The sequence below is a fragment of the Panthera onca genome, chromosome A2, assembly GCF_046562875.1.
Source record: "Panthera onca isolate mPanOnc1 chromosome A2, mPanOnc1 haplotype 2, whole genome shotgun sequence".
Taxonomy (NCBI): Eukaryota; Metazoa; Chordata; class Mammalia; order Carnivora; family Felidae; genus Panthera; species Panthera onca.
The window spans coordinates 36,218,725-36,246,480 of record NC_138340.1 but is presented as its reverse complement, the minus strand read 5'-3'; the positions used below and the strand labels follow the sequence as shown (position 1 = coordinate 36,246,480).

Sequence of the window (27,756 nt, the reverse complement as noted above, 5' to 3'; positions counted from 1 at the left end):
TGCCGGGCTAGATGCCTCTGCAGACCTCTTCTCCATCCAGCAGCACCCTGTTCCTGGACCTCAGCTTCCTCCCTGTGAAATAGGTAGGTTTGGACTAGGTGATTTCCAAGGCACCTGTTGGTTTCTATTATCTGAGGGGGCTGTGGTGCTTGCTGCCACTAATCAAAAGATCTCCTGAAAGTAGCATTGCCGGGGTCCAGCCCACATGAGCCTGTTTTGAAAAGCACCGGTTTAATCTCAGTGGTTTCTACCTGTAGAGTAGTCTGGAGGGGGAAAAAAAGAGCTTTCTGGGTTGATGTTGAGACACCTGACCTGGGAAAGTGGCTGGTATCTCCTGCTACTGACTGTGGACTGTGAACTCTGTCCTCTCCCATTTACTGCCTGGCACTAATTTCCAGCTCAATGAATGCTATTAAACTCAACCTGATTGGGGAATAATAAAGGACAAAGAGGAGACAGTATCATGATTTATTAACAGCAGCTACATTTACTGAGTACCCATTAGGCTATATGTATTCCACGTCAGTAGTTCTCAAACTTTATTTTGAATAGAATCATTCAGGGCCTTGCAGAAGGTTGGGGGTGGGTGTGAGAACTTGCATTTGTAACAAATTCCCAAGTGATGCTAATATGGCTGATCAGAGATTATATTTTGAGAACCATTGTGTTTTATTCAATTCTCAGTCTTACAAAGTAAATATTTTACAAATAAAGACCCAGAAGTGCCGAAGGTCTCATAGTTCATAAGTGAAGAGTTAAGGATTTATTATTTTTTTAATGTTTATTTATTTTTGACAGAGAAATAGAGTACAAGCAGGGAAGAGGCAGAGAGAGGGGGGACACAATCCAAAGCAGGATCCAGGCTCTGAGCTGTCAGCACAGAGCCCAAGGCAGGGTTGGACCTTAGAACCCTGAGATTATGACTTGAGCTCAATTGACTGAGCCACCCAGGCACCCTGAGAGTTAAGGATTTAAACTGTATTCCTGAGTCTATATCTCATTTTTCCAACCTCCCGCTCCAAGAAAGGATACATATATGTATGTATATATACATACATATATGTATATTTTAATATAATCTTTTTGTATTCATTCAAACACACATGTGCGTGCACACACACGCGTGCGCGCGCGCGCACACACACACACACACACACACACACACACACACACACAAATGTATCTATCCATCTATCAGTGTATGTCCGACTGTGGAAGAAAATAGCCCCAAATTTTATTACCGTTTATCTTCAGGTGATGAGATTATGGGTGTTCTAAAGTATTCATTAATTTTGTGGTTTTTTTCCTTTGTACTTTTCTTTTGTCTAAATATATATTTTTCCCCCCAAAAAAGTTTTTTTTCAATTCAGTTCCATTGCCCCTTAACTTCTTATCTGACAGAATGATGTGACATTAAAAGATTACCACTGATATTCACAAAGGAAGAAAATAATCTCTCCATCCCAGCACTATAAACCGATTTAGATACGTTTTATTCTTACAGTGAGTACCCTTATGCAAAAATGTTTCCTGAAAAGTAAAAAGTGAAAATTACTCCGATGCTTTGCGTCAGGGAAAAGGTCAGGCGTATGAAGATGGCTCTTTCAAAGAGTTTTTTCATAGAATATACCATTTTATATAATTGTTTATTAACATAAATTGTACAAACATATAATGTATTATATGTATATTTTTACTCAGCATAACATTACACACTGGGTAAGATTTATGTAATTAAGTGTAGTTTATCAAGATTATAATTACAAGAAAAGGCTTTAAAACCCATCGTAGCCTCCGCGCAGTCAGCCCCACCCCTTCCTCTGGCCCCGCCCCAGTGCCCCTTTCCGCCCCATTGCCCCTTTCCGCCCCATTTCTTTCGACCGCGTTGACCCCGCCCCTTCGCGTCGTCCCGCCCCTCCGCCCCGCCCGCCGTGAGGGCACCTGGGAAGAGGCGGAGAACAATATGGCGGATGGCGAGGAGCCGTAAGTACTCGGGCTCAGCAGGCGTGCCGGGCCGGGCTGGGTTGTGAGAGAGCGCGGCGGTGGGCGGTCACCGCCGCCACCCGGGGTCCCCCAGCCCCCCGCCCCGTCCCCTCGCCCCCCCATCCCCTCGCGGCGCCCAATGTGTAGCGTGATGCTGACCCTTCTTTTATTCTCTCTTTCTTTTAGGGAGAAGAAAAGAAGGAGAATAGAGGAGCTGCTGGCTGAGAAGTTAGTGCTGCCGGGAGGCCGGGGCCCTCTCCGGGGACCCCCGCCTCCCCCGACCCCAGGCCTAGGGGACCAGCCGCAGCGGGCCCGGGGGGCTGGGAGGGGGGCACCCGGAGCGCAGGCCGCGCGGCCTCATCCCCTGACCCCCATCCCGCAGCCCCAGGGGCCTGGCGGGCCGCTCCTCGTCTCAGTCTCGGGCGGGCGCCGGGCCCGGGGTCTACCGCAGCAGGTCCTGCACCGGCCCGCCGGGGTGGTACTTGACCAAAAGTCTTGCGGAAGGACCCTTGAGCCCCAACCCCTCCTCCACCCCAATTGTCAAAGCCGTGACCTTGTGAAAAGGGAATCTTTCTTAAACACGTGAAACGGACCGTAGGCCTGTTTGGCCTTTCGTAAATACTGAGACAGTAGTATTAATTGCAAACTTTTTATGAGAACTTTATGCATAAGGTATTGCAGTAAGCACTTCAATCATTTTTGCAGAATAATTGGTTCTAAAAGGAGAGCGTTGATTCCAAAGAGCTTATTTTCCCCGGATAAGTTTTTATCAGATACTTAATTCTGTGCTGATGAGACAGATTTAAACAAAATGTTTTCCACCCTGGCCCACACCACTTAATGTTTCATCTCCCTACACGGGAGGGGAGGAACGTACTCTTGCAGTGGGTGTGGTGAGTTAGTAATTTCTGTGCCAGTTCCCGGTAGCAGTGCTTCAGAGTCTCTACGAATCTCCTTCGGAGAGTTTAATTGCAGTTGCAATTGGACTGGAATATCCAGCTTAATTTCACATTCCTTCCCGTCTTTCATTTCCTTTCCACTTTTGTTTAAAATGACAGTTAAGAATTGAATGCTTACTATATGCCATGCATTTTACTAAGTCCTATATGTGGATTATCTCTTTATCCTCGTTCTGACCTTAAGATGTAGCTACCACCTACACATGAGGTTTATGGCTGTTAGGTAATCTGCTGAAGGTCACAATGTTGTGGAACCAGACCCAGCTGAAATGTGACATCAAAACCTGTGGGTTTTATTGTTAGGCAGTATTTATTTGTCCCTTCGTAAAAATTGGGTATTACTAATACATTTGAAGGTAGCAACTGTGGGTTTATAGGAAATTTGAAAATTAAAAATAATCAGAACCAAACATGCATCTTGCATAGAATAGGAAATACATTTTGTATTTTGTTAGAGGAGTCCCTCTCTACTCAGTTGTATGTTCTAAAAAGTTTTTTAGATAGTAATGCATATCTGTAGTGTAGTTGTAACCCCAAACTTTTTTTGTGTTGAGTGGAAACAACACCTCATAGTTAAGAGATTCTTTCTTGAAAATTGGGACCTCTTTCAGAGAAAAATGTGTAACAGTTCCTCTCATCAGAAATAATCATTAAATCACATCTTTCAAACTTGGAAATGACACATGAATTATATTAGATTTGGAGCATCACACATCTGAAAGTGGAGTTTTTTTGTTTTTTGTTTTTCATTTTCCTGGTATAATTGTGTTGATGGAACAGACTTGAGGGGTTTGCAGTAATCTTTTATAAATTCCAAATGTACAAAAGCCCATTTCTCACCAATTGACCAAAATCCCAAATTTGATCTTGGTTTGCTTTAGGATCCCAGAAGCACGTAGAATGATGTATTTCGTCAAACGTGCTGTTCCTAATTTGAAATAAACTATATAATAGCCAAGGGAAAATTTAAAAGCATAAGCCTAATCATACTGATACTTCCCTTTTTATTTGAGCAGGTCTGGTGTGGTTACTTTTTCATTTGGGGAAACCATAATAGTTGTAGGTGTGGCTTTTTCCTACTGATCTTTGCAGCTGAATTTACTGTGTTCTGTGCAGAATGGCTGTTGATGGTGGGTGTGGGGACACTGGAGACTGGGAAGGTCGCTGGAACCATGTAAAGAAGTTCCTCGAGCGATCTGGACCCTTCACACACCCTGATTTCGAACCGAGCACTGAAGTGAGAAACGTTTATTTTTAAGTAACTCCTCTAATAGTTTTATGTTTCAAAAATAATAAAATGCTTTCTTTCTAATTTGCTCTTTAATAAAAAAATACTAATACAATTGTGTAAGTTATCTTGAAATACTAAATTGAATATTTGCAACTGATTTTATTTGAATGACAAATATTTAGTAGTTTTCACATTTCTCATGTAATGTGTTGAAAATTCTCAAGAATAAAATAACTTTATAATCTGAATTAAGATTCTAAGTTATACTTCACTTAAAATTACAGTTTAAAATGACTTCTGAGACACATTCCCCATTTTAGCCCTACTCTGAGGAATTAAATTTGATAGAGATATACATGTACTTGCTTAAATTTTGAAATTTAGTTGAAATGCGCATCTTAGAATTGAGTATAATTGCATGTTAAAAATTATGACTGCTCTATAATAGAGGAATAGAATTTTGGACTGGGATTGTTTAATTTAAGGCAAGTGTTCAATTAGATACAACTTATTTTTTAATACAAAGTAGAGAATATCTTCTTTATAGTTAGTTTTTATGTCCTTTGTGTTTATAAAGAGATGTTGTTGAAATAGAAATATTATGCTATTCCTAAAATTAAGGTACAGACTCTTGGGTTTCAGTATAAATTTTCTCTCCTTTCATCTTAGACAGAATTGCAAGTATTTTGAATTTCTTTGGATAATCTACCTTTTATTTTTTTGCCTGATAATTTAAGATACTGGTGTTAAATGATTGTTTTAAATTGTATTTCTGCTGATGTACAATTTTCTAAGAGTTTTATCCATTTTTTTCTTTCTGTTTTCTCGTTTTATAAATACCATTATTGTTGTTCTTACCTTTTTAAGACCTTTAAACACCTTGTGCAGTGCTTGATCCTCTGTTAAAGTTTTTACAAACTTTTCTCTTCTTAGGAAGTCAGTTAAATAACTAAATTTGCTGTTTTCCATCCCCTTTCAGAGTTAAAAAAAAAAAAAAGATGAGTCTTAATTAACTAGGTATAGTAGTTTTTCTTGTTGGACATGAACTTTTAATTTCATAAAATGAAAATGAATTTAAAAACACTAAAATTGAAACCCGCTGAAATCATTGGGATTATAGAATTTCTGGTTCTACCTTGTTCATAAATTTAAAATAATTCATTGAATACAAAGTCTGCTCTTTATCTTCAGTTGCTTTTTTCACGGAAACATTAGAAACTTTTATGGCGATTGCTTTATTGATGGTACTTACAGTTATTATCAACCAGATTTTAATAATGCCTTTTCATTCTTTACAGTCTCTCCAGTTTTTGTTAGATACATGTAAAGTTCTAGTCATTGGAGCTGGCGGCTTAGGATGTGAGCTCCTGAAAAATCTGGTAATTTATACATATATGTATGTATATATGTATGTATATATATATATATAATGTATTTTTTTCCTCCTTGTGATAATTAGTCCTTTTTCTTTTCCTGTTCTATTACTAGAAAATTTCTTTATTATGATTGTTAATCTTTTCTCCTGAGACTTTGTTAGATAAATTTAGCAGGTCAGATTAGAGATAGTAATTAAAATGATGATATAACTGTGGAACTTTTTACAGTCTAAAGTTTTCAACTGTAAAGTCATTGATAGAAATTCTTCTGTTTTCTTCTCTGGTCTTTATTAAACAAATCTTTGTGCTTCTCTTGCATAGCAGTCATTAATTTCAGTGAAGTAAATAACAAAACTGGTAATTCCTATTTTAACATGTAATTTCAAAGAATTATTTCTTCTGTTCCTCAAAATAACCCAATTAGGTGGATAGGATATTGTCCCATTTTACATATAGGGAGAACTGAGGTTCAGAGATGTTAAATGAATTGCCCAAGTTTTTCTGAAGAATAGTGATGTGCTTGGAACCTAATCCAGATCATTAAATCTTAGTCAAGTGTGCTTTTCACTGAGCCATTAGGTCATTACAGGACTTAATCAAACAGTAATTTGTGATGGCCATAAAATAGTAAACTCATGAAATTTCAGAGAGCTAAGCCTTTTTTTTTTTTTTTTTGTCAATTTGTTTTCACAGTATCATCTTAAAAGAGGGTACTCTGTAGTGAAGCTATTTCTGTATACTGGTTTGAAATCCATAATATGTGACTTGAGAGTTTCGTTGTCTTTTAATAACCACAAAGTAGCTTTTTATAAGGCCTTATTGGCTTATTTAACAAAAATGGTGAGGGGAAGAATTGATTTAAAGGTGTTGTGTGTTAGGTGTTCGTTGGTGTGTCGAAAATTGGAAGTGCTAGAACAAACTCTTAGACAGTGAGTAAAGTCACATTCACTGGCCAGATGAAGGACTTAAAAAGTTGGTCTTGGAGCTACAGTTTAAATGTAAACAGCCACATACATTTTGCTAAGAAAACACTAATGTCACTCCTAGTGGCACTGCAGAAACTTAATGCGCTTCATGGTACTTACTCCTGTGCTCAGTTCTGAAGGGATTGTGGGTCATCATGGTCTATGTCCCTAATGAATTTGAAATTTCATTGGAGGTACAAGTCGTACACAAAATAAATAGAATTATGTATGATATACTATGTGATGTGGTGCCAAAATGACAGTACTTTCTTAAACATAAAAACCCTATTGCAGTACCAAGGAGTTCTAGAAAGGAAGGATTTATGGAGGATGGGTAGTGGTTTTGGTAGGCATTGTATGCAAAAATCTCCTAATGCTTAACTTTTTCTCTAATGAAGTTATTACCTGCAAATGTGACATATGGTAATTTTAAATGTAAATTAATTGGAGATTAGATCAAGGAAGTCACCAAACAATTTTGATGCCTTGTAATTTATTGTTGTAATAACCTCTTAATAGAAGAAAACTAAAGCTTTTTGATTACCACTTGTTACTTTGCTTATTTCAGACATAAATACCTAAGAGGTATACATGGTTTTTTGAATTGACTATAAGCCTTCTAAAGACTCATTGTAAAAAAAAGGCTATGACATTAATATTAATGATTGATCAATAGTTATTTAACCTCTTCACCCTCATATGCCAGGCATCATTTTGGAAGCTAAAGATACAGCCTTGAATAGTACTGACGGGTGTTTGTATTTGTGGGGCCTATGTTTTAGCGGAAGGAAAAAGACAAAATACATAATATATCAGATGGTAATAAAAGCTGTGGGGAAAGGAGGAATGCAAGATTGATAGCTTGGTAGATAGCCTGGTGAGAATGGAAGTGGTTTACAAAAAGGTGTTATTTGAGCAAAGGGGTGAGCAAGAATTCTTTAGGCAGAGAGAACATTTGGTGCAAAATCTGTCAAGTGGGAGCATGACCGTTACTTTTTAGGACAGCCAGGAGGTCATTATAGCTAAATCAGAAGTGGAAAAGGGGGAGCATTTTCCCACAGGGTATCGGAGAGGTAGTGGGAGGTGGAGGAGCTCAGAGTGAATATTACAAAAGGCTTTACAGGCTACTGTAAGAACTTTGCCTCTTACTGTGCGTCAGGAAGTCATTGCATGGATTTAAGCAGATGAGTTGACTTAATCTGACTTTTAACCTGGTTCACTGTGTCTGATATACAGAGAAAAAAGCTCAAGGAAGAACAGAGCAGGAAGCTGAGAGGCTGGTTAGAAGGTTGTTGGAGTCACCTAGGCAAGAGATGACAATGACTTGGAACAAGATGGTAGCATTGGAAGTGGTAAGAGGTGGTCAGGATGATGAATATGTTTTGAGATTGGAGTCAACAGGGTTTGCTAGTGGATTAGTTTGGGGACATGAGTAAAGGAGAGTGAAGGATGACATGAAAAGATTTTTCTCATGAGCAACTGGGAGGATGGAGTTTGCATTCACTGAAATGGAAGACACTGGGAAAAGAATAGATTTAGTGGTGTTGGTGAGCAAGGATGAATGAGTTTGGTTTTGGAAACTGTTAAGTTTGACAGGTCTGTCAGATGATGCTTTATCTTCCAAAATTGCCTGGGATCACAAGCACTAACGAGAAGTAAGCACAAGGGCACTCCACCTTCTGGCCAGTAAAGTAGGGGGAAAGCTTCTGAGTGAGATGAACTGGAAACCAATTTTTAGTGTTCAAATTTCTCATGAGTGTAGCAACCAAGTGGAGAACGTATTTTAAAGAGGAGGAATTGGTTCATACCCTGTCACATATCTCAGGTGGGTATGATTAGAGAGACTGAAAATTGTCATTGGAGGTAGCGACATAGGAGTCACTGGTTACCTTGACAAGGGCAGTTTTCTGTGAAGTGGTGGTAGTGAAAGCTTGTTTAGTATAAGTGTGAGACAGGAATATGAGAAAGCAAGTATGGACAGCCCTGGAGGACATCTTGCTATCTAAGGAGGGGCCCAAAAGTAGGAGAATTATTGACACCTGATTTAATCTATTTCACTGACCAAGACCAGAAAAGCATGGTTAATTATTGAGACTTGGTTTTTTTCGTTCTGTTGCTTCTGCTGATAAATTTGAGCAGTGGTTGTACTGTTAGAATATGTGGCCTTATTGAAATGCAACCATTTGTTGCTTTTCTTTAGCTTTTTTGATGGCTTGTTCTTGACTCAATACTTCAAGGACACTCCTTTTACATGTGCTGTGTACGTATGTGTGTTGGTAATATGTAACTATGTAATAGTTATTTCTGAAGCACGACATACTTAATGTTATGTAAACTAAGATAAAGCTTGTAGGAATATTATTAACAATATTCTGAAAAAGAACAGCAAATTCAGTTAATTAGTAAGACTAGTAAAATTAAAATAGCTGGCAACAGCAGCAAAGCAACAAACTTTACAAATGTGTTTACGGGATTATAAAACCGCTGCAGAAATGTCGAGTTGTTCTCTTTTGGTTGCAGACTATTTAAAGTTGAGTAGTTACATATTTTTGACCTTTACAAGAACTCTGAGTTTTATGTACCTTGTAAGACTCTTTAACCACTGAATACAATTATGTAGAATTTATTATTGAGCATTTATAAATTTAGAACTACATGAAAACAAATCTTAAAATTTCAAATGTGAGGAAACTTCTGCTTAATTGGATTTTTTTTATTCCCACAGGCATTGTCTGGTTTTAGACAGATTCATGTTATAGACATGGACACAATAGATGTTTCCAATCTAAATAGGCAGTTTTTATTTAGGTAAGTTTTAAGATCTTAGTTTAAAATGCTGATAATCACTTGAACTTGAGTACATTACAGTTTAATCATCTTTAAAAACTATGAGAGGGTCACACTCATTTTATTTAAAAAATAACTACCACTCCCTTTTTAGGTAAAATTTTGCAAGAAAATTTGAGCATTCTGGTGAAACTAGTTTTGTAAACAAATACATGATTTTGTTGTGTTTTTTTAAGAGATTTCCAAATGGTTTATGTGATTCGGGAGGTGAAGACGTGGAGTGCAGCCTTTTTCCTCCTGTTGATTTCACGAGAGAATAGTAGCCAGAATATTAGGCCCTAATGACATACATTGGTGGGAATTTATAAGCCAAGAGTTGTATGGTGACTCTGGGGCAATGAAGTTGTGACAGAGTTGGAACTTTGTTAATAGAAAGAAAAAGAAAATGGACAGTTAAGGAGAGAAGACCCAGGAACAAAGGGATAATTACCTTCGACAAACATGAAATACAGAAAGCGTCTAGAAATGGATTGTTAGAAATGACTTTAAAAACTGGAAGTAGGCCATATATGCAGTCCTGAGGAAAGATTCATTAGTCAGTTTTACTATGTAGCATTTAGAGATTTGATTAGCTTAGATAGAAGTATCATTGATCAAAAAATTATACATATGGAGAGATAAGGACTTTTTATTTTTCTTTCTAGGGATTAGATTACTAGCAGAGAATACTCAAATAGTTGTAGATATGCCGTATAAGGTTAGGTTAGCAGAGAAGGTAAAATTAAATTTTTGGATAGGCCTAAAACCTCTCTCTTTGTGGAAGATATTAAAGAGATTGAGGGATGGGTTAAAGTCAAGTTAAGGAAGTGCTGTAATTGCGATGTGAACTCTACATTTAACATTTAGGCCTTATCTTTTTGTTTATTTAGCCCTTGAAATTATCCTTCTTCACAGAAAACTTTGTGGATCCTTCCTGTGTGACACATTCTTAGTACATGAATGCTCTAAGAAAGATCCCATTGAATTCACTGGTTAATGATGATAGGCCATGACCTTTAGTTTGTAGCTAAAATAATGATTGAAAATCATAATGATAGTTAACATTTGTTGAGTACTTAAGATGTAGTAAACACTTTCTAAAGTCTTTATATTACCTCCTTTAATCTCAGAGCAGCCCTCAGGGCAGGTCATTGTTTTCCAGAATAAGCAATTAGGCCAGGGTGTCCTGCAAAGTTGATACCTGTATAAAGCCTTTTTGTTCAGAGGGCAGTTTTTAGGTGGAGCGATCTGATCCCCTAATTCTGGAAAGGTAAATTAGCAGTTTCTACAGAAACTGTCTAGGAGTTTTTTTATTTGGGTTCTACTGTGGAAGTGCATATAATCCACAACATTAAAGAATCAAGTTTCCTTTATCCCTTTTATCTAAAGAGCTCTGTCCAGAGTAGTTGAATACAGTACTGAAATCAGGTTCCTTGATTTGTACAGTCTAGTTCTAGGACAAAGTCAGAATAAAACTCTTATTAGAAGTTTTGAATCAAGAAAAGTACACTGCTTTATTGGAGAGGAAAAAAATTGACCTGTTAAATTATTTTTCTTTAAAATTCCCATTTTAGGGGCACCTGGGTGGCTCAGTCAGCTAAGCGTCTGACTCTTGATTTGGGCTCAGGTCATGATGTTAGGGTTTTTGAGATTGAGCCCTCCATTGGGGTCAGCATGGAGTCTGCTTAGGACTTTTTCTCTCACTCTCTTTCTCTGTCCCTCCCCCACTTGTGTTCTCTCTCAAAAATAAATAAACATGAAAAATTTAGACTTCTAAAAAGTAAGTAATAAAAAGTAATTTTTATTAGGAACATTGATTTTTAAATTTTCGTTTATTTTTAAAGTATTCTGTGCTTATATATGAAGGAATACAAAGATATAAGAATATGGTCTCTTTCTTCCAAGTGTTCATAGTCTAATGGGTATGATAGATCTCTGTGTATAATGAAAAATATGTTGTGAAAAAGTAGTAACGAAGCTCTTACTATGTATGTGTGAGGGAGTGATTTATGTCTTTGAGGAGAATAAGGAAGTAGAAAGAAAATACCATTCGTACTGAGATTAGAAGAGAGAATTCTTTGTGTCCTTTTGTATCTATAGCTATGGTTCTTAACTAGGAGTTACCTTTTTAGGTCTTCTGTTTTTAGCTTCTTAAAAATGTTGGCAATATTTGCAATTTTAGATAATGGCTTTGGCATTGTCTCTTCTTCGAACACATGCATATGACTTCTTATGGGACATAAAATTTCCTATTTAATCAGCACACATGGGAAGAAGGGGATAAATGAAGGTTCTTGTATCCCCAGAATAAATCTCATGTATATTTCAGCCACCACCTCCATAGTAGCACCTTGAGGTTCTGGGGTTCAGGGCAGATTTGGAATGCTCTGAGTGTGGGATAATATTTTACATTAGGAAATGCCAGAGTGAAAAATGGCCAGGAAACATGCCATTGTTATGCTTTATATGGAAAAAACAAAAATAAAAAACAAACACTTTCTATTTTCATTTAAGAAATATTTGATTAGACTTGTCAGTGCTTGTGAATTTTACAATTTTACAGTTGTATTGTAAATACAATTTGGAACATCAGCAAGTGTTGCCATTTGGTGTTAGTGTTGAATGCCTAATCACTCATCAAAAGTACTTCGATAAAAGTATTCCTTCTAAATATCCTCTAAATAAACTCACCATGAATATTTTTTATGTCTGAAAGTAAATTATATAGATCATCTAGATTTATATGATGAATGATAATTTAAATATAATTTTTCCTGTAGGCCTAAAGATGTTGGAAGACCTAAGGCTGAAGTTGCTGCAGAATTTCTTAATGACAGAGTTCCTAATTGCAATGTAGTTCCGTATCCTTTTGACAAAAAAGTTAACTTTCAAAAGCATTTGTTTTTTATTATAAAAGAGATGTTTAACATAGAGAATACAGATAAGCAAAAAAAAAAAAAAAAAAAAAATCAGCAGTAAGTTTATTACTGAGGTATCTGCTGGTGACGTTTTGTTTTATATTGCTTCCAATCTTTTAAGGTTATATAAATATTTTTTGCCCTAATTTTTAAATTAAGCTTTCACAGCCAGCGCCATTGTTTATTTTGCATTACTGCCCTTGATTTCAGTTTGAATTACATATCTCTTTTGCTAGACTGTAAGTCCTTGTCTGGCTATAGTTAATGTTTATATCTCCCTAGAGTAGCAGGCTGAATAGACAGTTACTGTATTATTAACCAAATGGAAGGTGTGTCGGAGTAAATTCATTCTTAGAAGAAATATCTTTTAAAAAAGTAGTGTTCTGTAGGTTTGGGGACCGTTCAGTATTTTATAGAAATTCAGGAGGTGAGCTTTGCTATTTGAGAAATGCCACAGGATACAAAATGAACAAAAAAACCAAATCTGTTTCTCTATACTAGCAGTGAAAATGTAGAAAGTGAAATTTAAAATACAGTGAATACCATTTACAGCCACTCAAAAAAAGAAGAAATACTTAGGTATAAATCTAATAAAATAAGTATGTGACTTATATGCTGAATACTGCAAAATGCTGATGAAAGAAATCAGAAGTCTAAATGAAAGGAAAGGTGTTCCTTTTTCAAGACTTGGGTGATTTGACAGAGTAAGGATGTCATGTCACCCTACATATGTACACAAGTTTAATACAATTTCTTTTTTTTTTTTTTTTTTATTTTTTTTTATTTTTTTTAATTTTTGGGACAGAGAGAGACAGAGCATGAACGGGGGAGGGGCAGAGAGAGAGGGAGACACAGAATCGGAAAGAGGCTCCAGGCTCCGAGCTGTCAGCCCAGAGCCTGACGCGGGGCTCGAACTCACGGACCGTGAGATCGTGACCTGGCTGAAGTCGGACGCTTAACCGACTGCGCCACCCAGGCGCCCCAGTACAATTTCTATCAAAATCCTGTATTGTTGGATTTCGTTGTTGATACAGACGAGATTCTAAAATGTATATGCACAGGTGACGGGACACTTAAAACAATTTTGAGAAAGAATACAGTGTGAGGAATCACTGTATCATTTCAAGACTTAATACAGCTACAATAATCAAGACTTTGTGGTGTTAGCAGAGAGAGACACACATTAGTAGAACACAGAAACCAGTAATAGCCAGAGGCAAATACGGCCAATTGGTATTTGACAAAAGTGCAAAACTAGTTCAGTGGAGGAAAGGATAATCTTTTCAACAAATTGTGGAGACTTGATAACCGTATGCAAAAAAAATGAATCTCAACTCAAACCTCAAAATTGAAAAAAAATAACTCAAGATGCATCATAGGTTTAAGTATACAATGTAAACTAAAACTTTGATGGCCGTCCGTGTACGAGAAAATCTTTGTGATGTAGGACTTGGTGAAGAGGCCTTAGACCACATCAAAAAAGTGTGATCCATAAAGGAAAAAAAATTGAACTGTATCAAAATTAAAAACTTTGTTTTGTGAAGGGCTCTGTTAAGAAAATGATATGTAATTATGAGAATGGGATATAATTATGAAGTAGATATCTGACAAAGGACTTGTCCAGAATAAATAAAGAACTCTGAAAATTGAGCAGTAAGAAAACAATGCAATTAGGAAATGGACAAAAAATGTGAAGGGACATTTAACTAAAGAAGATAGTTCAAAAAGCACATGAGAGTATGTTCATTGTTGCTAGCTATAAGAGAAAGCCAAATTATGACCACAATGAAATATTACTACATACTTGACATAGCTAAAGGAGAAAATAATAAAAAATCAAATCCTGGCAAAGCTACAGAAAAATTGGGTCACAGATACATTGCTGGTGGGAAATGTAAAATGGTATAGCCATCTGGAAAATAGGCTGTTTCTTAAAAATGTGAATATATACTTTCCGTATAACTCAGTAATTTCATTCCTCGGCATTTACTCTAGAGAGACAAATACTTAGGTCTACATAAAAATTATTCTCGAATGTTCATAGCATCTTTATCTGCAGTCTCCAAAAACTGGAAACAATCCAAACATCTGTCACTAGGTGAATTGTTAATACTGGCATAACCATGCCGTGGAGTAATACTGAGCAATAAAAAGGAACTAAGGAAACATGCAACAAGTTAGGTGGATATCAAAGGCAGTATGCTGAGGGGCACCTGGAGGCTTGGTTGAGCATCAACTCCTGATTTCAGTTCAGCTCATGATCTCGCAGTTTGTGAGATCAAGCCCTGTGTCAGGCTCTGTGCTGACAGCAAAGAGCCTGCTTGGAATTCTCTCTCTCCCTCTCTCTGCCTCTCCCCTGCTCTCTCATGCGCACCTTCTCTCAAAAAAAAAAAAAAAAAAAAAAAAAGACATGGTGAATGAAACATGCCAATCTCAAAACATCATATATTGTATGTTTCCATTTAAATAACATTCTTCAAATGACAAAACTACAGAAATTCCTGATTGCCAGGGACTAGACACGGATTGGAGTGACTCTAAAGGGTTAGCAGGAGGTAGAGCGTTGCCTTGATGGAATAGTCACATGTCTTTATGGTGGCGGTTTCACAAATCTACACGTGTTTGAATGACAGCTGTACGTACTCATTTTTATCAATGTCATGTTTTTGGTTTGGATACTATGCTATAGTCTCTAAGAGGTAACCACTAGGGGAAACTGGATGAAAAACACGGGACCTCTTTGTACTAGCTTTGCAACATTCTGTGGATCTGTAGTATTTCAAAATAAAAAGTTTAAAAAGGCAAATACAGGCCCCTGTAGGGAAAAGGATGAAGAAGAATATGCATACTGTTAGATCTGTGAACTTTGAGTATTTTGTAGAAATCTAGGGCTTAGAATTTCTTAGTGTGGATCCTGGGTCCCCCTATTGCTGTTTCTCCAGTGTGTGCTCTGGTTCTCTTATGACCTCCCTGTGCTAGCTGCAGTTTATGCCTCCTGTTTGCCAAGCATTCAGAAGGAATAGAGGCCTGAATGGGTGAGGGCTAGAATTGAATTTGTTTTTTATAGCTTTTATAGTCCAGAATAAAAAATCTAGGACAAACATAATTTATATTGTCCCGTTTTTCTCCATTTTGCTTTTTAAAAATATATGATGGATTATTATAATTTAGAGAAGTATAATATATATTATTAAATAGAAAATTGCTCCATTAGAAAAATTAAAATATTTTGTACACGTGTGCTGTTAAAATGCTACCTACTATGATTGATTAACACCAACAGCCATTTTTGAATGGGGTTCTCTTTGCAGCATCCAGACAGGGAAGGACTGCTGATAGAATTTTGTAGGGTAAAAAAGAGAGAGACTTGGAAAACTGACTTAAATGAGAGAAGAACAAGGATTTGTTCCTCCCCCCCCGCCCGCCCCACTTACTCCCAAAATAACAAATCATATTAGTACCTGAAAAAGCTATTGGAAACCTGGTTTTTTAAAATTAGCTTCGCAGCAGTAATTCCTATTTTTAATGGAAAATGTTTGATATATAACTTCGTATAAGTTCAAGGTGTACAAGGTGTTCATTTGTCCTAAGTCTTGTAATCGTGTGCCTCAATGGGAACTGTAATGCGTGTTTCCTTCACTAAAATCCATATTGCCTCTTTGCTTAGGGCTAATGGTGTGTTTGGGGCTAAAACACACAGTCTGCTTTCCCAGGATGTATGGTTTGATATTAAAACTGAAGTCTAGTAGAGAGTATAACAGAGACATAAATATAATATGGGAGTTCAGAGATGAGAGAACTAAGTAGTTAAGGAGAGGAGTGTTTAGAAAAGAGGTGTTGTCATGAATTAGGATTGTGTTCATTTTGTCACATTCCCCGGAACATTGAAGACTTATGTCTTGTTAAATACATTTATAATTTGTTCCTTATGGCATTGTTAAATTCACTTTATAAATTAAAAACTTAACAGCTTAAGTTCCTTTACTTATATCCAGACATTTCAACAAGATTCAAGATTTTAATGACACTTTCTATCGACGTAAGTTGTCCACTTGAAATTAAATTCTCACTAAATTCTTCCTGTATTTTATTGCTATCTATTTGAAGGTTGCTAGCTATTTGAGGGCTGTTTCTTCATTTGTTTTCATCTCTTGGTGTTTGCTTTTCAGTAAGGTTGACTGAACAGAGAATGCCACTGTTGTAATTCTTAGTTGATATCATTAGCTGCATTTTTATTTGTTGTCTTGAGTAAAGATTACTCAAGAATTAGGAGCTGTGTGTGTTTGTGTTGTAATAAAAGGCGGGGCTTTATTGTTTCTTAGAAAGTGTGAATTATTTTGTGCAATGGCATTTTTAAAAGCTAAACTTGCTTTTTCTTCCATAGAATTTCATATAATTGTATGTGGACTGGACTCTATCATAGCCAGAAGATGGATAAATGGCATGCTGGTAAAAACTTTAGTGTTGTTATGATTCTTGGAAGTTCTTGCTGCTGCTTCTAACATACCAAAAATTAGAATACCATATCATATTTTTGAAAAATCATTTTAATTTTCACTCAAGTAGTTGTGCTTCATTATTTATTGCCAGTCATTAATTTTCAGGTGAGAATATAAATTGCTAATATCATAATCCCTTGATTTGATACTCTAGTGCTCAGTAATGTGATTGATTTGTGAAATTACTTGACAGCATGTTATCTTTTTTTTTAATTGTTATTCCCCTCTCCTACCTTCAAATAATTTTCCTAGATATCTCTTCTAAATTATGAAGATGGCGTATTAGATCCAAGCTCCATTGTCCCTTTGATAGATGGGGGGACAGAAGGTTTTAAAGGAAATGCCAGGGTGATTCTGCCTGGAATGACTGCTTGTATTGAATGCACACTAGAACTGTATCCTCCACAGGTAATCAAAAAAGCACCTGCATTTGCGTTTGTGTTACAGTCTCTTGGGGGGTAGAGTTAGGATTAATTATTAAATCTAGTTCAGTATTTAAGATTTTTAATTACGGGTGACCATATTTTAAAAATCATGCTAAGAAGAAATATAAGAAATTACGGTCTATTTCTAGAAACATAGGAACCAAATATCACAGTTTGATACTATTCTCTTTTCATAATTCCTTTGTATTCATTTTTTCTTTTGGAGAGTAGGGATCAAGGGCCAATTCTAAAGTTATATGTTGGGATAGAGCTATACTGTGTTTTCTTTGGTTTTTGCCTGTGATTGTTCCGGGGAAATAAAGATACCAGGGATGAGAATGATCCTTCCAAAGATGGGCCTCTTTAAGCTACATACCCACTTTAAGGAACAGTTAGAATTTTGACTTAAAAGTAAAAATGATTTTAGGGGCACCTGGCTGACAGTCAGCAGAGCCTGTGACTCTTGATCTCAGGGCCGTGAGTTCCAGCCCCATGTTGGGTGTAGAGCCTACTTAAAATAAAGGTTAAAAAACAAAAAGAAATAATTTTATTAGTGTTTACTTGGGATTGATTTAACTCTGTGAATTTGCTTTTGTTTTGGTTTGTTTTATACCGTCATATTTAAATATGCAAACATAATGAAGTGCTCATATTTGAGAAATTATTTGGCACTTTTCTTCTCATGATCTAACAAAGCTTAAATTTTGTACATGTAGGGCAAACCTATTGTTACAGGAAGATGAATCTAAGGCAGGTGACTCAGATGCTCTTTTAGTTTTAGAATTATTAGTGGTATAAAATGTTTTGTTTTTATAAGAGGAAAGCTAAGATGAATTAAAACCTACTATCTACTTTTAGGGAGCAGTCCTAATTAGAAGTTACATTTTAAAATAATTCATTGTTTAAAATCCACTAAAAAAGGTAAACTGTGCTTTCAGGTTAATTTTCCCATGTGCACCATTGCATCTATGCCCAGGCTACCAGAACACTGTATTGAGTATGTAAGGATATTACAGTGGCCTAAGGAGCAGCCTTTTGGAGGTAATAAACTGAATTTCATAATCCGGAATTATGTAAGATATATGTTTATATTATCCGTTTGTGTAATTACATTAAAAACAAGTTGATTTAAGTTTACATGTTTCTGTCTTCCTCTCCTGCTTATTTTTTCTTTTTCTTTTCTTTCTTTTTTTTTCCCCCACTAACAGAAGGAGTTCCATTAGATGGAGATGATCCTGATCATATTCAGTGGATTTTCCAAAAATCCCTCGAGAGAGCATCACAATATAATATTAGGGGTGTTACCTATAGACTCACTCAAGGCAAGTCAGTGAATTGTCATGAATTATAACCTGGGGATGATCCCATTTTCAAGGGTTGGGATGCTCTGAAAGAAATAACGGATAAACGATTTCAGATAGTACCAGCCATTTGCGGCTCAAAGTACCATGGAAATAATAGTTTCCAGGTGTCCCAAATTTGGTTGGAAGGAACAGAGTTTGACAGAATCCATACTACTTATTAGCTAGAGGAATTTAATAAAATCTTACTGGAATTGGAAGAGGCCCTGAATCATCCAATTTGAACCATTCATTTTATCTTTCACTGAAGAGGAATGTGTCACGTCCTGGGACCATCTATTTCACATTTGGATAAGACTGTCAAGACAATTATTTTGTGTATTGAGCAGAAATCTCCATCTTTAGTTTGGTCTGAGCATTGCCCCAGCATACACCATAGATAAATCAGTTCCCTTTTGAGTAATAGCCTTTAACATATTGACAACAGTTATCATATTGCCTGCAAATCACTGTCATCAGCCTTTCTAGTTCCTTCAAAGCTTTGACATGTTGCCTGATGTTAAGTTCCCATCATGTTGTTTTTTCTAACCATGTTCCAGTTGTCCATATTTCTCTTAACTATCTAGGGTAGAATGCAGCATTCTAGGTTTGGTCTTAAAATAAACTTGTGATAATTGGTGCAGTCTTAGAGGAGAGCAGGGTTTTTTGTTATTTCTTTGCTTGTTATTTATGTTGATGGTATACTTCTGGTTCTTTAAGGTTACTGTCTACTAAAATCTGAAAGTTTTCCTACATGCAGTTGCTAAGCCCCATCTTCCTACTATAGGTTCGGCAGTTTTTTGGGGTAGTTTTGTCTTTTAATACACAAGTGTAGGTCTTTACAAGTTTATTCTTTAAAAAATTTTCTTAATGTTTATTTATTTTTGAAAGAGAGAGAGAGCATGAGCAGGGGAAGAGCAGATAGGGAGAGAGAGACACAGAATCTGAGGTAGGCTCCAGGCTCTGAGCTGTCAGCACAGAGCCTGACATGGGGCTCAAGCTCACGAACCGTGAGATAATGACCTGAGCTGAAGTCAGGTGCTTAATCTACTGAGCCACCCAGGCACCCCTTTACAAGTTTATTCTTAAACCTGCTGTTACCTCTCTATATGTGCTTTTATGCCTGCCAGATTGTCTCTTTTTTTCCAGCATCTTTTCATCTGTTGTTTTGATAATCATTCTCTATCTCTTTTCCAAATAGTTAAAAATTTTTACAAGACTTAAGACATCCAGGTGGCTAAAAGACACATGAAAAAATGCTCAACATTACCCATCATCAGGGAAATACAAATCAAAACCACAATGAGATACCACCTCACACCTGTCAGAATGGGTCAGATTAACATCTCAGACAACAGATGTTGGCAAGGATGCAGAGAAAGAGGATCTCTTTTGCATTGCTGGTTGGAATGCAAACTGGTGCAGCCACTCTGGAAAACAGTATGGAGTTTCCTGAAAAAGTTAAAAATAGAACTACCCTACGACCCAGCAATGCATTGCGCTACTAGGTATTTATCCAAGGGATACACGTGTGCTGTTTCAAAGGAGCACATGGACCCCAATGTTTATAGCAGCACTGTTGACAATAGCCAAGTATGGAAAGAGCCCAAATGTCCATCAACAGATGAATGGATAAAGCAGATGTGGTATATATTATACGATGGAGTATTACTCGGCAATCAGAAAGAATGAAATCTTGCCATTTGCAGCAATGTGGATGGAAGTAGAGGGTATTATGCTAAGTGAAATTAGAGAAAGACAAATATATGACTTCACTCGTAAGAGGACTTTAAGATACGAAACAGATGAACATAAGGGAAGGGAAGCAAAAATAACAGGGAAGGGGGACAAAACATAAGACATTCTTAAATGCACAGAACAAACTGAGGGTTGCAGGAGGGGTTGTGGGTGGGGGGATGTGTTAAATGGGTACGGGACATTAAGGAAGACACTTGTTGGAATGAGCACTGGGTGTTATACGTAGGGGATGAATCACTGGAATCTACTAAAATCATTGTGCTATATGCTAACTGACTTGGATGTAAATTTAAAAAAAAAATTGTTTTTAACAAGGCTCAAGTAGCTGAGAACAGACATTTGAATCATACTTCTGGTTAGGCCCTTTTAGGTTTATCTCATTCTTTTGATCAGGCTTTCTTGAGTACTTGTTATTTCTTTGTCTTATTGACAAGGATGTCATGAAAGACCTTTCCAACTGCTCTGCCGAATCCTGGATATACTATCTTCCATGTTTCCCTGGGTTACCTAGTTACTTATCACAGTAACTGAGTCCAACATGACTTAACTCAGTGAACAATCTTAATGCTCAGTCTAGTGATCACTGCTTCCTAATGTAGGTACTCACAGTTCATCCTTCCAGAATTTTGTTCCAAGTTCATCACTTAGTTCACTAGAAAAAAGGCTTTGCCATCTTTTTGAAAATCTGTTTCTCTTCTGTGATTATTTCCTTGTATTTACTGAGGTCCTGGTAATGTCATTTAAAAATTCTATTACATGCTCCTTAGTGCTTCCTGTACTCCCCCTACTCTAACCATTCCAACCTGCTTTGTGTTCTTTTTAAAAAAAATTTTTTAACATTTATTTTTGAGAAACAGAGACAAAGTGCATGTGGTGGGAGGGGCAGAGAGAGAGGAAGACACAGAATCTGAAGCTGCCTCCTGGCTCTCAGCTATCAGTACAGAGCCTGACATGGGGCTCGAACCCACGAACCATGAGATCTTCACCTGAGCCCCCCAGGCGTCCCTGCTTTGTGTTCTTGAACACACCCAACTCATTCCCACCCTGGAGCTTTAATACTCCTAATTCTTTTTTTTTTTTTTTTTTTTTTTTTTTTTAATACTCCTGATTCTTATACCAGGAATGTTCTTCTTTGGATCTCCTTAGGGTTGGCTGCTTATCCCTCAGGTACCAACTTAACCGGTTTACTCCATCATTCAACTGATAATGACCTCGGAGCCATTCACTATCAATGTTCATATAATTTCTCAGAAATAATGGTAGTCTTATTTTCCTATGCAAAGAATATTTCATACTTAACACTTTGATACATCCTTGCCCTGGAGCCTTTGCCCTTACTATTTATGAAAATGCTCTTTCCACAGGTCATTGCATAGCTAGATCTTTCTTATGCTTTAGGTTTCAGCTCAAATTAATGACCTTCCTGAGGAGGTCATCCCTGATCATCTACTTTAATGGACCTCTTCCACCATTGTCAACTCTACCATATACCTTGTTTTACTTTCTTCATAAAGCTCTTCAGTATATGAAAGCAGAAGGAAACTCTGTAAAAGCAAATACATGTTTTCACTGCTACTCACGTAGAATGGTGTCTGGCATATAGTGCACATTTGGCAACAGTTTGAATTAAATGACTTAATTTTGTCCTGATCAGGAACTGTAAACTCATTTCAATATGCAGCCTCTTTCATCCTTCCATATTTAGCAAGGCTTGGTGTGTGCTTTTGAGCCTGATGATTGAGAGCCTTGACAAAGTACAGAATCAAAATTGGAAGTAAAGGGGGTGGGGACAAGAAGTGAGGAGTGGGCGATGAGAAGTCTTTATCATTTTGGCTCTTATTGGGCGATGTGTCTTACATTCCTCACTGTGACTACCTGTTCTTCCTTTCAGTACATCCTGCTGTATGTGGTTCACTGGAGAGCTTCTAGTTTAACCATCATGAAGTTAGTTCCTCCCTACTTCCCCTTCTCTGAAATTATATGTATTCATACAGTCAGAGTTAGCTTTTTAAAAATTAATTTTAAATTTATTTCTTTTTAAAAGTTTATTTATTCTGAATGAGAGAAAAAGAGCACAGGAGAGGCAGAGAGGGAGAGAGAGAGAACCCCAAGCAGGCTCTGCGGTCACAGCACAGAGCCTGCTGTGGGGCTTGAACTCATGAACCATGAGATCATGACCTGAATCGAAACTAAGAGTCAGTCGCTTAACTAGCTGAGCCACCCAGGCACCCTAAGTTTAGCTGTTTATTTATTTTGAGAGTGACGGGGAGAACGTGTGAGTCAGGGAGGGGCAGAGAGAGAGGAGACATCAGATCCCAAGCAGGCTTTACACTGTCAGCACAGAACCTGATGTGGGGCTCAGTCTCACAAACCGTGAGATCATGACCTGCGCTGAAACCAAGAGTTGGTCACTTAACTGATTGAGCCACCCAGGTGCCCCCAGAATTAACTTTTTAAAACAGGTTTCCAAACTTTTTCACTGTCTTTGCTCCATGTCTTCTTAGATTGTTTGGCCTTTTTCTCAGTTTTTTGAAATCTGCCTGCACCTAAAGTCTGGGAACACATTTTTAAATTCTCCCTCAACTCCCAAGATAATATGGCTACTTTTTTCTGAAGTTTTTGTGTTCCAAAATGAACAATTCAGATATAGTTAGGGAATATTTATTTTGTACTTAAAAAAATGGTAGAGGGTGGGGCTTTGTTCATTCCTAATCTGTGAATACTGATATGTAAAACATGAGACAGAAATAGAGTACAGTTAAATATTTTGCATAGTCCATATTATAGAGGGAAATGAGACGATGAGGGTCAGTTTCTCTGTTTGTTGTAAGTTTCAGGGAATCAATAAAACTATTGTATGAGGAAAAATTAGTTAACTCTTGTTCTTTATACTTTATTCACACTTCACTGAGGATAGTATAGTAAACTGTAGCAGTTAAGATTATGCACTGGGGAGCAGATACAGGTTCATATGCCACTCCTATCACTTTATTAGATGTATAGTTGTGGATATTTGTCTCAACTTCATTTTCCTTACCTTTGAAATCAGAGTGATAAGACTAATAACAAGGATGTTATGAAAATTCTGTCGTATCTTAATCTTCATACTGTACCTGAAATACAATAAACACTCTAATTGTGAGCTGTATTATATTGTGTCTTTTTTATTTGAAGCTTATTAGTAAAGAGTTTTCTTTGATACTGTAACTGGTTTAAGATTCTGAACATACAACAAAGTGATGGGAATGTGAAAGAAGATCATTTCATTGTTAAACTTAAGTCTATTTTCTGACTTGAACGCCTGAAAAATCAAGTTGTGGAAAATGATATTTAATAATCAGATTGTCTAAGACACTTTTTAGAAGAAATGACCGTCTTTTAATCAATATATTTTTCAGGAGTTGTAAAACGAATCATTCCTGCAGTAGCTTCTACAAATGCAGTCATTGCAGGTAGGGGAAAATGGCCATACTTAATTTTGTTTTCTTTCCTTTAGTTTTGATTCATTAAATTGACATTATTGCAGCTACTTGATTTCAGAAAACTAGTATTTTAGAAATTTGGTATCTTCTTAGGTGGGGAGGGTGTAACAAAACTGCAAAAAAGAACAAGCTATTGGATCTGTATATATTTTGTTTTAAATTATGTCATAAAGTGCTCTGTTGTAAGGGGATATTATATACCTTTCCTTTTTTTTTTAATTTTATTATTTTTTTTAATGTTAATTTATTTTTGAGAGAGACAGAGACAGAATGCGAGTGGGTTAGAGGCAGAGAGAGAGGGACACACAGAATCCAAAGCAGGCTCCGGGCTCTGAGCTGTCAGCACAGAGCCCGACACGGGGCTCGAATTCACGAGCTTTGAGATCATGACCTGAGCCGAAGTTGGACGCTCAACCGACTGAGCCACCCAGGCCCCCTGTATACCTTTCCCTTTAATCAGTGTAACAGATTGCTCATTAATCTAAAGAAGAGGAAGGAAAACATGCAATGCTACTCTCTTACTTGGATTATATAAAACAAATATACAATTTGTTACTTTCTCAGTGTTTTAAAGAGTGTGTGTATGTATATATCTATATTTATCTGTTTTTTAATCAATAGCCTTAAATGTTTATCTGTTCTGATTTATAACTGACTTTTTAAAAAACTTATAATTTTAAATGTCTAATTTTCATTGAGTTGAGGCACCTTTATTTTCTCCCCTCTTCAGCTGTGTGTGCCACTGAGGTTTTTAAAATAGCCACAAGGTAATGGATTTCATTTTTTAATATCTATGTAAATCTGTATTTTGACTTGGCTCCATTGTATAAAGATGAACATTTTTTCATTACAGTGCATATATTCCTCTTAATAATTACTTGGTATTCAATGATGTAGATGGACTGTACACATATACATTTGAAGCAGAGAGAAAGGTAAGTACTATTACACTAATGAAAACTTGTTTGATCATGCATAGTTTGATTTTTACGTATTAATTACTGGTTAGAAATATGAGTGAAATTGCCCACATCCTATGTATTCTTTAACTTCCAGAAACCTACTTACTATATATCTTTTGCAGTGTAGCCCAAAATAAATACTGTGTAGCAAAATAATTTAGGAAAACAGGTCTATTATGAAAAACAGATTTTAAAGCATGAAAATTTATTTGTAGGAAATATTATAAAACAAGTTGATTTTCATTTCATATTTATAGACTATTGTGTGTATGCCACTATTATATATTGTGTTTTATGTGTTTAGGAGAACTGCCCAGCATGTAGCCAGCTTCCTCAAAATATTCAGTTTTCTCCATCTGCTAAATTGCAGGAGGTTTTGGATTATTTAACCAATAGTGCATCTCTGTAAGTGTTCTGGATTTTTGTTTTATTATAGAAATAATTTTTCTGATTTTAAAACTTTAAAAACTAGAATTGTTTTTTAAGAAGTGATCTTTGATTTTTTAATTTTATTTTGTTTTCCCTATCATAATTTAGGCAGATGAAATCTCCAGCCATCACAGCTACATTAGAGGGAAGAAATAGAACACTTTACTTACAGGTAATCAGTGTTTGGTTTTTTTGTTTTGTTTTGTTTTTTTGTTTTTCACAAAACTATATTACAAGTCTTTTTTCTCATTATATTACAAGTTCAATTTCATTTAATGTGCTTTACATTAAAATAATTTTGTTTTCTAGTCAGTAACTTCTATTGAAGAACGAACAAGGCCAAATCTCTCCAAGACATTGAAAGGTATTTTAAAGTTTAAAAAAAGAAAATGTTTATTTATTTTGAGAGAGAATGCATGAGCAGGGGAGGGACAGAGAGAGAGGGAGAGAGAAAATCTGAAGCAGGCTCCGTGCTGTCAGCACAGAGCCCGATGGGCTCAAACTTACAACTATGAGATGACCTGAAACTAAATCAAGAGTCTGTTGCTTAACCAACTGAACCACCCAAGTGTCCTGAAAGCTATTTTGAATGAATATATTTACTAATCATTTTCTTCTTTTTTTCTCTTGGTAAAAGTAATGAATCCTTATTCTAGGTAATGCCTTTAAATGATGATTTCATTATAATTATATCTTTAGAAATGATAATAGAATTGTTCTTTCAGTAGAATATTAAAAAAACTCGAAGAAATCAAAGATAGTATCACCTTGATTAAAGAGAATTGGATTTTGATGTTTATCTAGACCTTAAATGTGTACTTTGTATGTGTGTGTGTGTTTTGCTTCTGTTGAGATTTTTTTGCTTGGGTTAATTATACTTTTTCTGTTATAGAATTGGGACTCGTTGATGGGCAAGAACTGGCAGTTGCTGATGTCACCACACCACAGACTGTACTATTCAAACTTCATTTTACTTAAGGAAAATAAATCTGCACATAATAGAAAACTGATGGAAATATTATATATTACATGTATGCTAAGAAATTTAATGTCATTTTTAGCGTTAGTGTTGCTAGAATTTGACTTTTTTATATAAAGAACCACTCTTTTTTTAAATTTTTAACTTACCTTGAAGACAGAATTTTGGGGTTGGTATTTGTAAGCATTTTCATTAATAATATGGCAAACGATATCTGGAGAGAGAGATAATGAGCAAATGTATTTCTTTAGAGGAGGAGGCAAACACTCTGATGCGTGACTTCTGTTATTATGGTCACAGAACGCATTCCTCATTTTTCATTTGAGCACCCCCATATAGAAAAGATACCCCTTTAAAGAAAATTAGAAAATAAAGTTTTAAATAACATTAAACATTACAACCTGACATCTAGAGCATATTGAACATAGCCTACTTCTTGCTTGATTTAATATTCATTTAATTGTGGTTGTCCAAATGAATATTAATTATTGCAAAGGTTACCGTGTCCATAATAATTTGTAAATGGTGTTATAGCTGAATACCTGTGCATGGAAATGGGAACTATTTTCATGTTTACTTGTAGTGCCATAGAGGCCAATATGCACAATATTAAAGCCAAGACATGGATGTTTAAAAGAATCTAATGTTCAAACAGTTATCACTGATGCTTTCACACTATTTATTAATAAAATCATATATTGTCTACTTTTCTCACTGAAAATTTTTAAGGTATATTAAGGATAGTAAGTTCCATAGTGATGTACATTGCAATAATTTTTAAATGTGTAGCAGGATTACTAATACAAAACTTTTATGGTACCACAAGAAATAGCTACTGATTTAATTTGCTCTCACATAATAATGTAATGAAATGGAATCTTTTTATATTGTCCTTAAAATGCCCTTTTCTTCCCTAAAAAATTAAGCCTTTAGACAAAATTAAGTGTAAGTATTGAAAAATTAGTTTTAGTGTCTCAATGTGGGAACATGCACTATGTGTTTTTCACTTAGATGGCAGTGTTCTATTCAAAAGCTTTATGATTACATGTCACTAGGTTAAATTTTTATTTATTCTTTTTAGCTCCATACCAACGTTTGTTTCATTATAAAATCATATAATGAGATACATAGTTATAGGTACTTAAAAAGTTACAGATTCAGGGGTACTTGGGTGGCTCAGTCAGTTAAAGCATCTAATTGCGGCTCAGGTCATGATCTCAAGGTTCCTGAGTTTGAGCCCCACATCGGGCTCTGTGCTGGCAGAAATAAACATTTTTTTAAAAATTTAGAAAGTTACAGATAAAGTTTGAATTTCGGAATATGAAGGGACTAACATTTAGCACCTCCTTTACACGGGTGCTCTAATAATTCTCAGAGTAGCCTTGTGTGAGAAGGTGTTAATATCTACATCAGAGAGCTCAATCCTTTTAGAAAGTTTACATCATTTATCCCAAATTGTACAATTCGAAATCTTGGAACAGCGATTCCAACACCAGTCTGCCCCCAACCTCCTTCTCAGTCTACTTGTTTAAGCTGTTTTAAGTTAGTTACCTGAATTATTTAGTACTACTTGTGTAGATCACTAAATATTACGAGTTTTAACATGTAAATTTTTACTGGTTAG

The 27,756-nt window shown here is 36.1% G+C and overlaps 1 protein-coding gene across 5 annotated transcripts; it reads left to right on the top strand.

Moving 5' to 3' along the window:
• The first annotated feature begins 40 nt into the window (after positions 1 to 40).
• Positions 41 to 26,842, top strand: UBA3 (ubiquitin like modifier activating enzyme 3). Of its 5 annotated transcripts, none has more exons than XM_060631553.3 (18): positions 41 to 83; positions 2,170 to 2,211; positions 4,059 to 4,179; positions 5,472 to 5,552; positions 9,240 to 9,322; positions 12,121 to 12,201; positions 16,254 to 16,297; positions 16,643 to 16,707; positions 17,010 to 17,165; positions 18,121 to 18,223; positions 18,391 to 18,504; positions 23,679 to 23,732; positions 24,493 to 24,529; positions 24,616 to 24,697; positions 25,029 to 25,129; positions 25,262 to 25,325; positions 25,463 to 25,517; positions 26,046 to 26,842. In XM_060631553.3, the coding sequence occupies exons 3-18, from the start codon at positions 4,060 to 4,062 to the stop codon at positions 26,129 to 26,131; spliced, it is 1,326 nt and encodes a 441-aa protein (XP_060487536.1). In that variant the 5' UTR covers positions 41 to 83; positions 2,170 to 2,211; position 4,059; the 3' UTR covers positions 26,132 to 26,842. The 5 variants fall into 5 exon arrangements, with proteins under 5 accessions (XP_060487536.1, XP_060487537.1, XP_060487533.1 ...); XM_060631550.3 differs by lacking the exon at positions 41 to 83 and adding an exon at positions 1,894 to 1,983; XM_060631554.3 differs by lacking the exons at positions 41 to 83; positions 5,472 to 5,552 and adding an exon at positions 1,893 to 1,983.
• The last annotated feature ends 914 nt before the right edge of the window (positions 26,843 to 27,756 follow it).

Excerpts from the sequence above, each read along its gene's own strand:
- UBA3 (XM_060631550.3), top strand. The coding sequence starts at position 1,964 with ATGGCGGATGGCGAGGAGCC. Across the intron at positions 9,323-12,120 it reads AATAGGCAGTTTTTATTTAG|GCCTAAAGATGTTGGAAGAC; the intron begins GTAAGTTTTAAG and ends TTTTTCCTGTAG. Across the intron at positions 25,130-25,261 it reads TTAACCAATAGTGCATCTCT|GCAGATGAAATCTCCAGCCA; the intron begins GTAAGTGTTCTG and ends ATCATAATTTAG.